The sequence below is a fragment of the Castor canadensis genome, chromosome 1, assembly GCF_047511655.1.
Source record: "Castor canadensis chromosome 1, mCasCan1.hap1v2, whole genome shotgun sequence".
Lineage (NCBI taxonomy): Eukaryota > Metazoa > Chordata > Mammalia > Rodentia > Castoridae > Castor > Castor canadensis.
In genome coordinates, this window is record NC_133386.1 from 152,774,272 (window position 1) to 152,788,078 (window position 13,807).

A 13,807-nucleotide genomic window follows, 5' to 3' on the forward strand; every position below is an offset into this window, starting at 1 on the left:
AACTTGAAAAACAAAATAATGATAATACTGGATTATAACCACAGAATGAAATAGTCATACTGATAAAAAGGAAAAAGGAATGAAAGGAAGGGAGAGGGAGGACAGACAGCTCTTTGTTGTATAAGAATTCCAATTAATAAATACAGAATGAGGGAAATAGAAAATCATCATTAGAGTACTACAGCAGTAATTCTGGTTGAGAAAATCCACTCATAGATGCTAAAATTAGTTGAGTTAAATTTGAGACGCAACAGGTTATTTGCAGTTTCACAGTGCCCCCCTATGATATTTACTGGTTATAATGGAAAAAATCAGAACAGTGGAGAAATGTGCACACACCACCTTAATAAGACAGTACAGAGAGTACTAAGATATACAGACATTATATACTCCTTGATATAATGAAAAGGGCAGATCACTTCTGTGGAATTCTTCTGAAAAATGCATAAACTCAATGAATAAGAGAGGGATCTTTTATAAACAAACTGACCAGAGACAAGGCATGAAAAACAAGGAAAAACTAAGAAGCTTTTATAGATTAATTAATGCAATTAGGGATCTTGGACTGTTCCTGAAACAGAAAAAGGACATTAATGGAAAAAACTCTGAATAAAGTCATAAGTTTAGTTAACAATATTGTTTCAATGTTAACTTCTTAGTTTGATGAATATGTGATAGTTACACAAGATATGAACTTTAAGAAACTGGGTGAAGAGTATATGGGAACTTTGTATTACTTTTGAGATTTTTCTGTAAATTTTAAATTATTTGAAAATTAGTAAGTATTAGTGGGTAAAACAGAAAATTTTCTTATTTATACAATATGGCTTTCCAGAAGAATCTGTCCTCTGAATATATTACAAGTTCCTGACAGTCTTTATAGGGTAAACTATTAAAGAGAAAGACTATATTCCCTTTTTTTTTTTTTTTTTTTTGGTGGAACTTGCATTTGAACTCAGAGCTTTGCACTTACAAAGCAGGCACTTTACAGCTCCAGTCCATTTTGCTCTGGTTATTTTGGAGATGGGGTCTTGTGAACTATTTGCCTGGGCTGGACTCGAGTTGCAATCCAACCTCCCAAATAGCTAGGATTATAGGCGTGAGTCACTAGCACCAGCTATATTTCATTATTGAAAATCCTTGCTAGAACCTTTTCAGGAGCTATTAAGTTCCAGATTCATTTTCTCCCAGATTTGGCTTTTAATGTAATTATGTGTGGGAAATCTTAAAATATCCAGATACTCTCCAGAAACTAAAAATACTACTATTCTTTCTCTATTTATACACACACACACACACACACACACACACACACACACACACACACACACGTGTTTGAAAGCAGGAAAGAAGAGAAGGAAAGCTGGATTATGTAAGAAGGCAAATTATTTTACAAAATAGTGAACTGAAGTCACTAAATCATGGAAGACAGCAGCATGTCTATCGTCTTATCTGCCCCCAACAATACCTTGATTGCAGTTGGTGCACTTGAAAGTGTTACTAGTGTCCCAGCAGCTTCGTATTTTACAGCAGGGCTAGATGACTGCAATAAGTTATAGATGCAACGAATGAAACGAGCCCTTTCTGATGGATTAGCATGACAGACCTGTAAAAAAAAAAAAAAATTAGGCTTCAACTGATTTTTGTTGTTTGTTGCAGTGTTGGGGGGGTAGAACTCAGGGCCTCACACATGTTGGCAAGTGTTCTACCACTAAGCTGTAGCCCCCCCCATCCCTGTCACTTGCTTTCCAAAGGCATTTTTTTGGTTATCAGTTTGTGGAACACCAGTGTTCTTAATATGGAAATTAAGGACAGTCTTACAAAGACATATAAAAATACTGGACAATATGGGGTGAGATAATGTGAACAACACTGGTAATTTCACAAAGAAATAAGTTCTATTTAAAAAAAATGTTATAGCTACTTACTCATTCACTTAATCACAATTTATAGTTTTCATTGCTTCATGAAAGGTTTCAACTGGCTTATAATGAAAGATATGCAGATTCTCTTTGGACAAATGAAAGAGAAACAAAGTAACAAAAGCAAGGACACATTAACTAAGTGTACTCATATGTGTACTCTGATAGAATATTAAAATTGGTCTAAATTTTACCCGGGTATCAAAAAAGAAGACAAGATGGATGACACATCAATAGCTAATAATTGGAAAATACTAGTTTTTTTTTGGCAGTATTGGGATTTAAACTCAGGGCTTTAACCTTGAGCCACTCCACAAGCCCTATTTTTGTGAAGGGTTTATCAAGATAGGGTCTTGTAAACTATTTCCCCAGGCTGGCTTTGAACCTTGATCCTCCTGATCTCTGCCTCAAGAGTAGCTAGAATTACAGGTGTGAGCCACCAGCACTCAGTGAAAATACTAGTTCTTTAAGCAAGAAAAGCAAACATTTTTTTTCATGTATTGTTTCCTATTATTTGGTACCATATTCATTACAGGAGAGGAAAACTAAAAACTTCAATATTGTTCTAAAACACATCCTGACACCATTACTAATGAAGCAAACATCCCTTATCTTTCCTCTTTTAACCTTCTAGTATTCATATTAGATTTTCCTAAAATATATACAACCAAACCTCTATTAACTTGGACAAGACTTAAAAACTAATTCCTTCTTGGGCTGGCAAAATGGTCTGAGTGGTAGATCACCTGCCTAGCAAGAGCAACGTCCTGGGTTCAACCCTCAGTACTGCCAAAAAAACACAAAACAAAACAAACAAACAAAAAAAACCCCACAAAACACACAAAAAAACATAATTCTCTCTTAAAATAATGCAGACTCTACTAAACATAGAAGTCATCAGATAGCAGAGAATGCCTATTTTTTAAGAACTTCGGTGGCATCTATACACACGAATTAAGCCATACAGATGAATTAAAAAGAACTATATATTTACAATCCCAGTTTCATCTTAAATGCCAATTCTAAATGATTGGTACCTTGTGTTAGGAGTCTTTCCTGCAGAAGCAAAGACAGCTATGAACTGTTAGCTGTGTCTGTCACAGGTGTGTTGTCCCTACCATCCTATTTAATAAATCCATTCCTGATCTGTATTTTTGTTGGCCTATACTAGTCCTCATAGCAAAACTGGATGGGACTCTATCTTTTATTTTACCAGAACATTAAGACATAATCAATTCCTTCAAAGGATGTAGCAAATTAAAATGGTATCAACAGAGGAGGATCCCTTGAGCACTGTTCAAGGCCACCCTGAAATACACAGTATGACCCTGCCTCAAAAAAAGTGCTGCCAATGAAGTGCTTTTAAAAAAAATAATTTTTTTTTTTTTTGGCTATGGGGATCAAACCCAAGGTCTTGTGCAAGCTAGGCAAGTACTCTACCACTGAGGTACACATACACCTCCAGTTCTTGGGCTTGCTCCTTTTTAATAAAAAACCCTCTTGCAAGAACTCACCATCTTGCAAGAACCACCTTCAACCCTTCTGGGGGCAGGGCCCCAATAACCTCCCAACTCTTAAAGGTTCTACCACCTCTACACTGCCACACTGAGGTCTAACCCTCCACTAACACATGAACTTTTGGACACACTCAAACTATAACCAAATCACAGCATTAAGCTTAATTGTTTCTACAGCATGAGACATATGTCTCTTTTTTTTCATTTGAAAACTCAGAGACCACTTTAGCTATTAATTGCCTTCATTTCAATAGTATTGTATTTCAGAGACTAGGGAGGCCTGAGGAGAGGGAAAGAGGCAGAGGAATGACTGGTTGGTAGAGCAGTCAGAATACACATAACATTTATTAGGTTTGCAATCCTACATAGCACCCCAAAATAATTACAATAGTAACATCGAAGATCCCAGATACAATACTGAAAAAGTTCAAAAGGTTACAAGAATCACCAAAACATGACAGAGACATGAAATGAGTATATGCTATTGGAAAATGGTGCTGATGCATTTACTCAATACAGGGGTGCCACAAACCTTCAAATTATAAAAAACAAGACTGAGAATAAAATAAATAAATGATAAAATAGGTATGCCTGTATTAAAAATTACTCTTCAATTTTATAAACAGGAACATAAAAAGCATTTATGCTATAAAACATCTGTATAATAAAAATGTTATCCCAGCAATTGAGTAATACTCCAGAAAAAGACTATTTTAGCCTTACTGGAAATTATCACGCTTACCTTATAAATCAGTTCAACAATAACCAATTGTAGAATGTCTCCAAATGTCTGAACTTGATCAATGCAAGTACTCAGATAATCCAAAGCTCGATCCTAAAAAAATAAGAATACATTTACCATATTCTACCTCACTCAACACAACAACTTAAAACAACTCGACTCAAAGAATACAGTTATTCCATGAACTAGAGGTGTGGCTCAAGAGGTAGAGTGCCTGCTGAGCATGAAACCCTGAATTCAAACCCCAGTTTAAAAAAAAAAAGATACTTATTCCTATTACACTGAGACCTGAAAGAAAAATCTCCTAAGGGTCCTTATAAATCACAAAACATTAGAGAACTATGGCCTCAACAATATCTCTCCAGTGAAAGTATCAATAAATTATTTAATTGAAGTATTTCTGATTATGCCCCTTATTGTAGTAAACAACATAATACCAAGAGAACAGATTAGTAAAATTCTACAAGAGGACAAAACATTGTGACCCATATAAGCAGCATTTTTATGTAACCTGTGTAAAGGAAGACAAGGTGACAATATCTAATATTGCCTCATAACTAAATACAAAATAACTAGTAATGGCAAAGATGTGGAGAAATTGAAATAGTTGTGTACTACTGGTGGGACTGCAAAATGGTGTAGCTGCTTCTGAGAACAGTATGGTGGGGATCCTTAAAAAACAGAATTTCCATATGATTCAGCAATTCTAGTTCGGGGTAAAAAATAACTGAAAACAGAGTCATGAGTAGAAACTGGTCTATTCATGTTCATAGCATTACTTCAATAGCCAAAAGACAGGAGCAACCCAAGTGCCCCTTGGGTTGGACGGATCAACAAAGGTCCTGAGCTCAGACCCTACTACCACCAAAAACAAAACAAAAGAACCCAAAACAAACCAAAAAATATTTCAATATGGAAAATTATGTAGTGGGGCCTAGGGGTGCAACTCAGTTGTAGAATATGCATTTAGCATGTACTAGGCTCTATGTCTAAGCCCCAGCATCAAATAAAACTCCCTAAGCCCCAAACTATGAAATAGCTGTTATGAAGTGCCTCTTTGATAAATTACTTAAAAAAGTATACAGTATATAAGTAATATTTTAGAGAAGGGTTACTGAAAAAATTTTATATAAATTAAATCCAAACAATCTAAAAAATAAAAATAAACCACAGATATTATAAGCAAGATTACTAACTGAAAATATGATTAAGCCTATATTTAATACTTTCAATTTTCATTTGAATACAGTCATAAAAGTTTTTCGTAAAGTACTTCACCTGATCTGCATGAATTAGCATCATAAATGCATTCCTTTTGCAGCTTGCATCCTTCTCATTCACCAGAAAGTCATGTATCAGCTCAGGAGCATCAGGTATAAGATGTTCAAAATTTCTTTAAATAAAACAGGTAACATCCATATTTAATAAAAACCTATTTTGCTATTTTAGTAACTTTCTGGAATATACCAAAATTAAAATTAAATTTTCCAACACTATTGATTCTTTTATTTTTGGAACTTTAAATCAATTACAAGTGAAAGAAGAAATCACAGTTTATACCTTCATCTATTAAGTTATCAATTTATATTTGCCAGTTCAAAACAGAAAAAAACTGATTTATTCAACATATATCTACTAATTGAGATCTCTAACAACTGTCTTCATATACTTTAGAAATATAATACCCAACATTCACAAAGTTACAACCTTTCCATCATTATTCCAGAAAAACTGCATTTATTTACTAACTTAATTCTTATTTGTAGTACACAGAACAAGAAATACTAGTTTAAAACAAAACTCCTACTTTTGACAATTATTAATTCCTAGCCAGTTTTGTTTTACCTATACCCCTGTCTATATCCCCTGTGCCCATACTATTTTGAAGCAAATGCCAGAAAATTTGTCTGATCTGTAAATATATTGGTATGTTTTCCTAAAATTTAAAACTAACCATAATTCTAATATTATCATACTTTTAAAAATTAGTAATTCCCAATATCAGCATACAGTCACTGTTCAAATTTCCAATTACTTATAAATGTTGTCATTTTTACAAGAGCCTTAATAGCTTAAATTCTGATATCTGTAGTCTGTAGAACAATCAAAAGAATTACACTATTAACCAGAATACAATTTTTCTTAACAGATAAAACCTAGAACATTAAAGTGTAAAAAGCATCTCAATCAGATAATATACTAAAGTACAAAGATGCCTATAAAATTATATTCTACTTTTAAATGGATAACAGTGATTATAAAAACCCAAAGTCCTAAATCTCAACTTTTTTTTTTTTAGAGGAGGGGTTATTGGGGATTGAGTCCAGTCTTCCCACATGTTAGGAAATAACTCTACTACAGAGTTTTATTTATTTTTATTTTGAGACAGTGCCTCCATATGTAGCCCAGACAGGTCTTAAACTTGCCCTTCTCTTGCCTCAGCCTCCCAAGTAGAATGGGATTACAGGCATGTACCACCACCCCAGGCTAACTCTTCAGCTTTCCAAGAGCAGGAATTAATTAAAAACGGCAGCCCTTCTCATAAAAAGCTCATTCCTCAAAGCCTAAAAGTGTAAAAAGACAAGATCCGCATTTCACAAAAAGAGAATTTTTAAACAAGATTAAGAAAAACTCAAAGTCTTTGGGGGATAAGCAGGTAAATAAATGAACTAAGTGGATTGGAGTAATTCAACTTAGAATGATAGGCAATGTCTTCAACTGCAAATTATTTAATCTTTTTAAATGGCCCTATGTCATTCAATTTCAGCAGATTGTTGCCATGCAGAAACTAGGGCCCAGTGTTGCCCATTCTTTTTGACTTTTCAATATTGACAATTAATGATAGTAAGGAAAAAATATTGTGGTGGTCAACAAAATATATTTCTAGCCACATATAATCTATAATCAGCCACTGTGGACCCTCTAATTTAAAAAACTAAAAAGTCCTTACAGAACTAACTCAAAGGAGTAACTCTATTTACCTATAGATAGTATAGATGGCCAAAACAGCATTTCTTCTAACATAGCTGTGTCGATGTTCCAAACAAGCACGGATAGCTGGCATTAAAGGTTCTAGCAATTCTGCTTCCTTCAATTTGCAAAGAAAACGAAGAGTAGATCCTCGAATAAATTCATTAGGATGTTGAAGATCCTGATATAAAAATTAAAATATGAAGTATTGAGTAACAATAAAACTTTCTAAAATCATTCTTTACAATTTCAATTCCAAAAATGTACAACTTTTATCTTAACAAAGATTCAAATTTATTATTTAATATAAAACTCAACCCACAAATTTTATAAAAATTTAAAATCAAAGCAATATTCTGAAATAATTATGGTTGGATTACCTTTCTGTACGCATCACATACAAGAATCATTTCATGTAAAAGTCTCCCATCTGGAGTTGTTTTAGGAACAATTTCCCAAAATACCAGAAGTAATTTTTTGATGGTGTGATCCTGAAGAGGTAGCACAAAACGAATGATGGTCATCAGAAGTCCAGGAAGCTTTTCACCATTTAGAATCATGATGATTACTTTCTTCAAAGCTTCTGTCTTTGATTTCACATCTCCTTTTTCTAATTCGATAATTAAAAAACAAGCATAATTATTTCAAAAGAAACAAATCAAGCAACAAACAAATCAAGACATACTTTATTATCAGCAATAGTAATAAAGGTATACAAATACTAGTGACAGGTTTCTCAACTTGACACTACTACAAATAATCTGTGAGTCTTTGCATAAGGCATTTATCTCTGAACCTTAGACACTTAACATATAACATGATGGCATTGGATTAAGATTTCTGTTCCCTAACCAAATTTAAATGTAAGAGTTCATGAACCTGTAGTTATAACAAGTAACCTTGTTTTTCAAACACATGTAGTATATTTCTTTTCTTTCTTTCTTTTTCTTTTTTGGATAGTACCCAGGGTTTAAACTCAGGGCTTTGTGAGTGCAAGGCAGGTGCTCTAGCGCTTGAGCCACATCTCCAAGCCTTCTCCCACCCCCAACTTTTTTCTTTTGCAGCACTATGGTTTGAACTCAGGGCCTCTTATTTGCTAGGCAGACACTCTTACCACCTGAGCCACAACCCCAGTCCATGTGCAGCTACTTTTCAAAACATAAGCAGATTCTGTTAAGTGCTGCTGAGCTCAAAATGCCTTATTTAGAGTGCATTTTTTCAAAGTTACAACCACTATTATGGATGGTAGGGTTGATATGATGAGCTTCTTTTAAACACTGGGAAGAGGATCTTCATACTCAGAAAGGATTGAGAACTAAAGGAGCAAGTAAGTCCAAAATCTTGTCATCTTTCTACATGCTATACAATTTTAGACACTTTCTTAAGTGTCACATGAACAACTGGAAGAAAATTAAATGTTCTGTATCAGTTATTGTTTAGCATCAAGGATGACATACTTACGACAAAATCCAAGTTTACTGTTACTTAGGCTAAAAACCATGCAATATAAAATATCTCATGTAAAGTAATCTGTAATTTCACATCATTATTGTTGCATACTGAAAAATTTATGGCACTAAAAATCTTTGGATTCAAAATTCAAAGGTAGAAATATGAGACAAGAATACCGCTACTATAATTGTTTAGATCATGAAAATAAATATCTGGAGAAGAAAAGAAGAATGACAAAACTTCAATAATCTGATAGCTATCATGAGGAAAAGAATTAGAATTAAAGGGCAGAAGTTACCACCAGGAAGCAGATTTGGGCCTAAATGTGAGCTAAGTGGCTATTAAATAAAGAGTTCCAGAAACTGCACATGACCACTTGGCAGGGCTACAGGAAGGACTTAAGCTTGAGAAGAATCACACTAGGTAAATCAAAAGTCTTTTCTTGTCTCCAAAGTCTGTATACTATTACTAGGTTTGTACGATATTTTCACATGCTGCAGAATGCAGAATACACAATACTCTTAAGTTATTTGGACTAATAATATTGGCAAAGTTCTAAGTGGCTAAAGTTATAGTCACTGAGCCTAAATATAGTTTTTTCCTCTCTTTTTCCAAAGCTCCCATGATGATTTTTTTTTTTTTTGGTAATGGAGATTGAACCTAGGGCTTTGTCCCTGCTAAGCAAGTGCTACACCAAGCTACCCACCTATCTCCCTGATTACTTAAATTTTTTTTTAGCTACTCTGTTTGACAAACTTTAGAATACAAAGTCCATAACCCATAAAATTGTACCACTATGACCTTGATGTCTTCTTTTGCCTCAGTGTTTTTTTTTTGTTGTTGTTGTTTTTACTTTTATAAATATGTAAATTCCCAAAAGTTTAGCAGGCTAGAACTACACTTGTAAGAATAGTATAAAAAGTTTTCAAAGTAAGTTTAACAATAAACTTACAAAAATTCTATACCATTTGTATCTTAAGCACCCTGTCTAATTTCCATTAATTCCAAGAACTCAAGTTGAGAAGGATGTGTTCCTTTCCCCATCTTCAAAATCTCCAGAAGTTTTTTCCTCTATAAATACTACCTAAAATATGGAAAATTTCAAGTATCAGTTCAAGTTACCAGAATATACCAAGTATCTCCTACTCTAGGGACTGTAAAGTCATTAGAATTCAGATCTAGTGATTAAAGGTAAGAAAAAGTAAATAGTTGAAGCACCTCAACATTTAACCAAACAATAAAGTATTTTTTACTCAAAACTGGAAACTAGTTCTAAACATTTTTGTCATTTCAACTTTCCTTAAAAGCAAAAGCACATAAAATTAGACACTAATTTATTATTGCAGGAGGGTTTTTTGAACGGCTCCAATTAAGACAAGGCTGCTGTTCTAATTAGGATTCATTTTATTCTTTACCTTCCCATTTATAGCCATAAGCACTTTGGGGATCAAGTAATAAAAACTTAATTTATGAGAAAAAATAGTACTGAAAGGGTATTTATTAACTTGCATTCTATTCAACTATCTCACATGAATATGAAAAAAGGGAAATGTGGTTTTTGTATCTAATGGTATCAGTTAAATGTTATAAAACAAGGCTTCTTTTACCTTCTCTAAAAATAGACCTCTAGAGGTTGGGAATGCAACTCAGTGGTACAGCAGCAAGAGTTCAAATCCCAGCATTGTCAAAAATAAAAAATACAAATAGACCCCAACAGACATCTAATTTTAAGTAGCCTACAATTAGTACTAGTCTATTACTGCTGATTAAGAGGTAAAAACAGGCAAATATAATAGTCTCTTCAGACTACAAATCACCTTCCAAAAGATACTCTCAATATCTGAAGCAGAATTTTCATTCTACTCTGTTTAAAACAGTATTCATCAGCTTAATTTACATTTATTTTTAGTAGTTCAACTGAGTAAGAATCATTACTTAAAACCTTTTTTTCTTGACAGAATCATACCGTATAGCAGCTGGGCATGGTGGCACAAGCTAGCAAGCCCAGCAACTGGGAGGTTGGGACAGAAGGATCATGACTTTGAGGTCAGCCTGGGTTACAAAGTGAGTTCCTCAGGCAAGTATGGGCTACATTGCAAGACTGAATTAAAAAGAAAAAGAAAAAGAAAAAAAAGATCAAATGTATATACTTTTTTTGTTGGCAATACTAGAGATTGAACCCAGGGCTTCTTGAGTACTAGGCAAGTGTTCTACCACTGAACTACAGTCCCAGGCTTTTTTATTTTGAGACAGGGTCATGCTAAGTTGCTAAAGGCAACTTCAAGTTCCCAATCTTAAACTTGTGATCTCCTGAAGAGTTGGGATTACAGGCATGTATCGTGGATTGCTTTTAAGGGGGACAACAGTATGCACTTTTATTTTATTTATTCTATGGTACTGGGGCTTGAACTCAGTACCGTGAACTCAGTACCTGCACCTCGAACCATTCCATTAGCCATTTTTTTTTTTCGTGATGGGATTTTTCAAGATAGGCTCTCGAGGAACTATTTGCCTGGCCTGGCTTCCAACTGACATCCTCCTGATCTCTGCCTCTTGAATAGGTAGGATTATAAGTGTGAGCCACTGGCACCCAGCAGTATATACTTTTAAAATTCAGAAAATAGTTCTTGTTTTCTTCTTTGCAAAAATGGTTTCAAAATGAAAAGCTTAAATCTTCAGGGAAAATACTTGTTTATTCTAGTGCTGACTTCATTTGTATAGGCCAAAGAACAAAGTTCTTTTGTTTTTATAAATTAAGTATATGAAGTTTAAGTGAACAAAGGAATTATCATTCCCAACCTACAATGCATTAAAATGCACAAGCAATATTATTTTGAGGAATATCTAAAAACAAAACTATCCTGTTCTTTAGTTTTACTGAGATATAAAATTCTATTTACACAAACCAATGCTGTAATCTAACAGTAACAAACTTTCATTTGTCATAACACAAAAGGTCTACTGAAGACACTCTAGAAAAAAATATAGATGAAAATTAAGCATTTCTAATTATAAAGGAACATGAAATGTAAATGAGTCGTTTGTTTTTCTCTTTTTTACATTTCATTCTCAAGATATTATCAAAGTTTACCTAGATCATTGCAGAAGTTTGAGAGTAGAATGGTGGTTATCAGAGGTTGGGGAGAGAAGACGGAAGCAAGGATGGGAAAGTTGACCAGTGGGTACTGGGTTAGAAAAAAGAAAGAAGTTCTGTTGTGCTACTGCACTATAAGGTGACTGTCGATAACAATTATGCACTGTGTGTGAAAGGATTTGGAATGTTTTCACCATAAAGAAATGAATGTATACACAATGTATCCATGTATGACATCACATGGCACCCCATTAATAAATATAATTTTGATGTTTTTATCTATCAAAGTATAGTCAATTTAAATTGAAAAAAAAAATTTTACCCAAGTCATTTTTTAAGCTAATTTCAGATGGTGGCTCTGAATCCATTGGCACATTAATTAACGTGTAGCAGACATTCTCAGCAGCTGTCATGGTTTCCGGTTACAATCAACCCCTGGCACAAGATTAAAAGATAATAGACGCCAGAAAATCTAGAAAAATAAATACAGCAATATCATTACACATTTTTCAAAAAATCCCACAGACCTGTAGCAATCTTTATTGTCTAAAGTTCATTCAGTTTGGCTTATGAGTTTTAAAGTACATAAGTGAAGGATTACTGAACAAGGAACAGACACCTAAACAGTGAAGGACAGGAGGATAAAACAGGTCATACTGGGGTGGGGGCACTAGCAGAGGGAGAAGGTAAATGAAGAGCACAAGGAGGGTGAATATGGATGATGTACTTTCTATACAAATAAGAATATGGAACACTGCAACCTGCTGAAGTCACCATAAGAAGGGGATGAACCAATATGGCCTATAATACATGTATATACGGAAATGTCACAAAGAACCTGTATGACTATATCATAAACTAACAAACATGTTTTGTTTTGTTTTTAAATGAAGAACAAGGTAAAACAGTTCCTGTGCTGGGGTGGGTTATCAGGGGGAGGGGGAAGGGTGAAGAAGGACAAATACGGTGGAAATAGTTTCTATGCATGTATGAAAACAGAACAATGAAACCTGTTGAAATTCCTCTAAAGAAGTGGGGAGGAGGGATGTGGAGCATGAGGGATGATGGAGGGGATGAACGTAACTAAGATACATAGTAAGCACGTACACAAATGTCACAATGCGCCCCTGTACAGCTATAATATGCTAATAATAACAAAACTATACCTGGAAAGAAAAAGGTCAGTCTATATTGTGCTTCCCATAAAAATAAACTGTGATTAAAACGCCCTTGTCAGGCCGGGCTAAGGAATATAATCTCCCACTCCCGGTGCGGGGTTCCGGTAAGGCCTACGGAACAGCGACGACCCAGCCGCAGTCACCATGTCACAGAACAGATTTTAAGCAGAACACACGACGCCCCACTCCCCGGCCTCCCTCCGCCAAAGCAGCCCGGGCCTGAGGCCGAGCCCAGGTCCCGGCGCAGGCCTCCGGCCCCACCCTCAGGGCTCCGCACCCGGCCGGCGCCCACGGCCTAGCCGCCCAGGGCGTCCTCCCGCCGGACTCGGTCCTCCCGCTCTGCGCCCCGGGCTCTCGCCCCGCTACCTGGCTCCCGAGCGGCAGCGGCTGGGTGACCACGGGACCGTACACTCCGGCTTCGACAGCCGCAGCAGCCACGGCTACTCGAGTCCACGGCTGACGTGGAAGGGGGCGGGAAGACGGCCGGAGCCCCAGCCACCTCGCACCTACGGCGACGCAGACGGGACACGCTTCCGCCGTCCCGCAGCTGCGCGCTCCTGAGGCCCATCCGCTTCCGCTCTCGCGCGGGGCTGGTTTATGCAGCAGAGTGCAAGCTGGTATTTAAGATTTCCCGGCCAAGCCAAGCGCTAATTTAAGCGATACAGCCACTAAGATTTAATTGGAAATAGATCTAGGAACTGAAACAGTTCAAGGGAGTAAGCGCTTGCAGAGGGGGAAACAATTTTGCAGGACTATGGGGTCCAGTGGAAAAAGAGCGCTGGACTGAGAGCTGAAGTCCAGGGAACCCTTTTCTCTTTCTCCAGTAATAAACCAGGAAAGTTAACTAATTACTACTGGGCAAGTAACTTCGGTTCTTTTAATAAGACCACTAGATTACATGAAGACCTATTGCAGTTCTTAACATCTTCAGT

At 35.8% G+C, this 13,807-nt stretch overlaps 1 protein-coding gene across 1 annotated transcript in view; it reads right to left on the reverse strand.

The window, feature by feature from the left end:
* The window catches only part of Copb1 (COPI coat complex subunit beta 1), a 37,829-nt gene extending 24,429 nt beyond the window's left edge, over positions 1 to 13,400 (reverse strand). The window contains exons 1-7 of the mRNA XM_020177983.2: positions 13,242 to 13,400; positions 12,020 to 12,169; positions 7,532 to 7,761; positions 7,163 to 7,332; positions 5,460 to 5,574; positions 4,182 to 4,274; positions 1,469 to 1,606 (exon numbers count right to left, since the gene is read on the reverse strand). Coding sequence (XP_020033572.1) covers positions 1,469 to 1,606; positions 4,182 to 4,274; positions 5,460 to 5,574; positions 7,163 to 7,332; positions 7,532 to 7,761; positions 12,020 to 12,110 — 837 coding nt within the window. The 5' untranslated portion in view covers positions 12,111 to 12,169; positions 13,242 to 13,400. The remainder of the gene's footprint in view (positions 1 to 1,468; positions 1,607 to 4,181; positions 4,275 to 5,459; positions 5,575 to 7,162; positions 7,333 to 7,531; positions 7,762 to 12,019; positions 12,170 to 13,241) is intronic.
* Between the last annotated feature and the right edge of the window lie 407 nt (positions 13,401 to 13,807).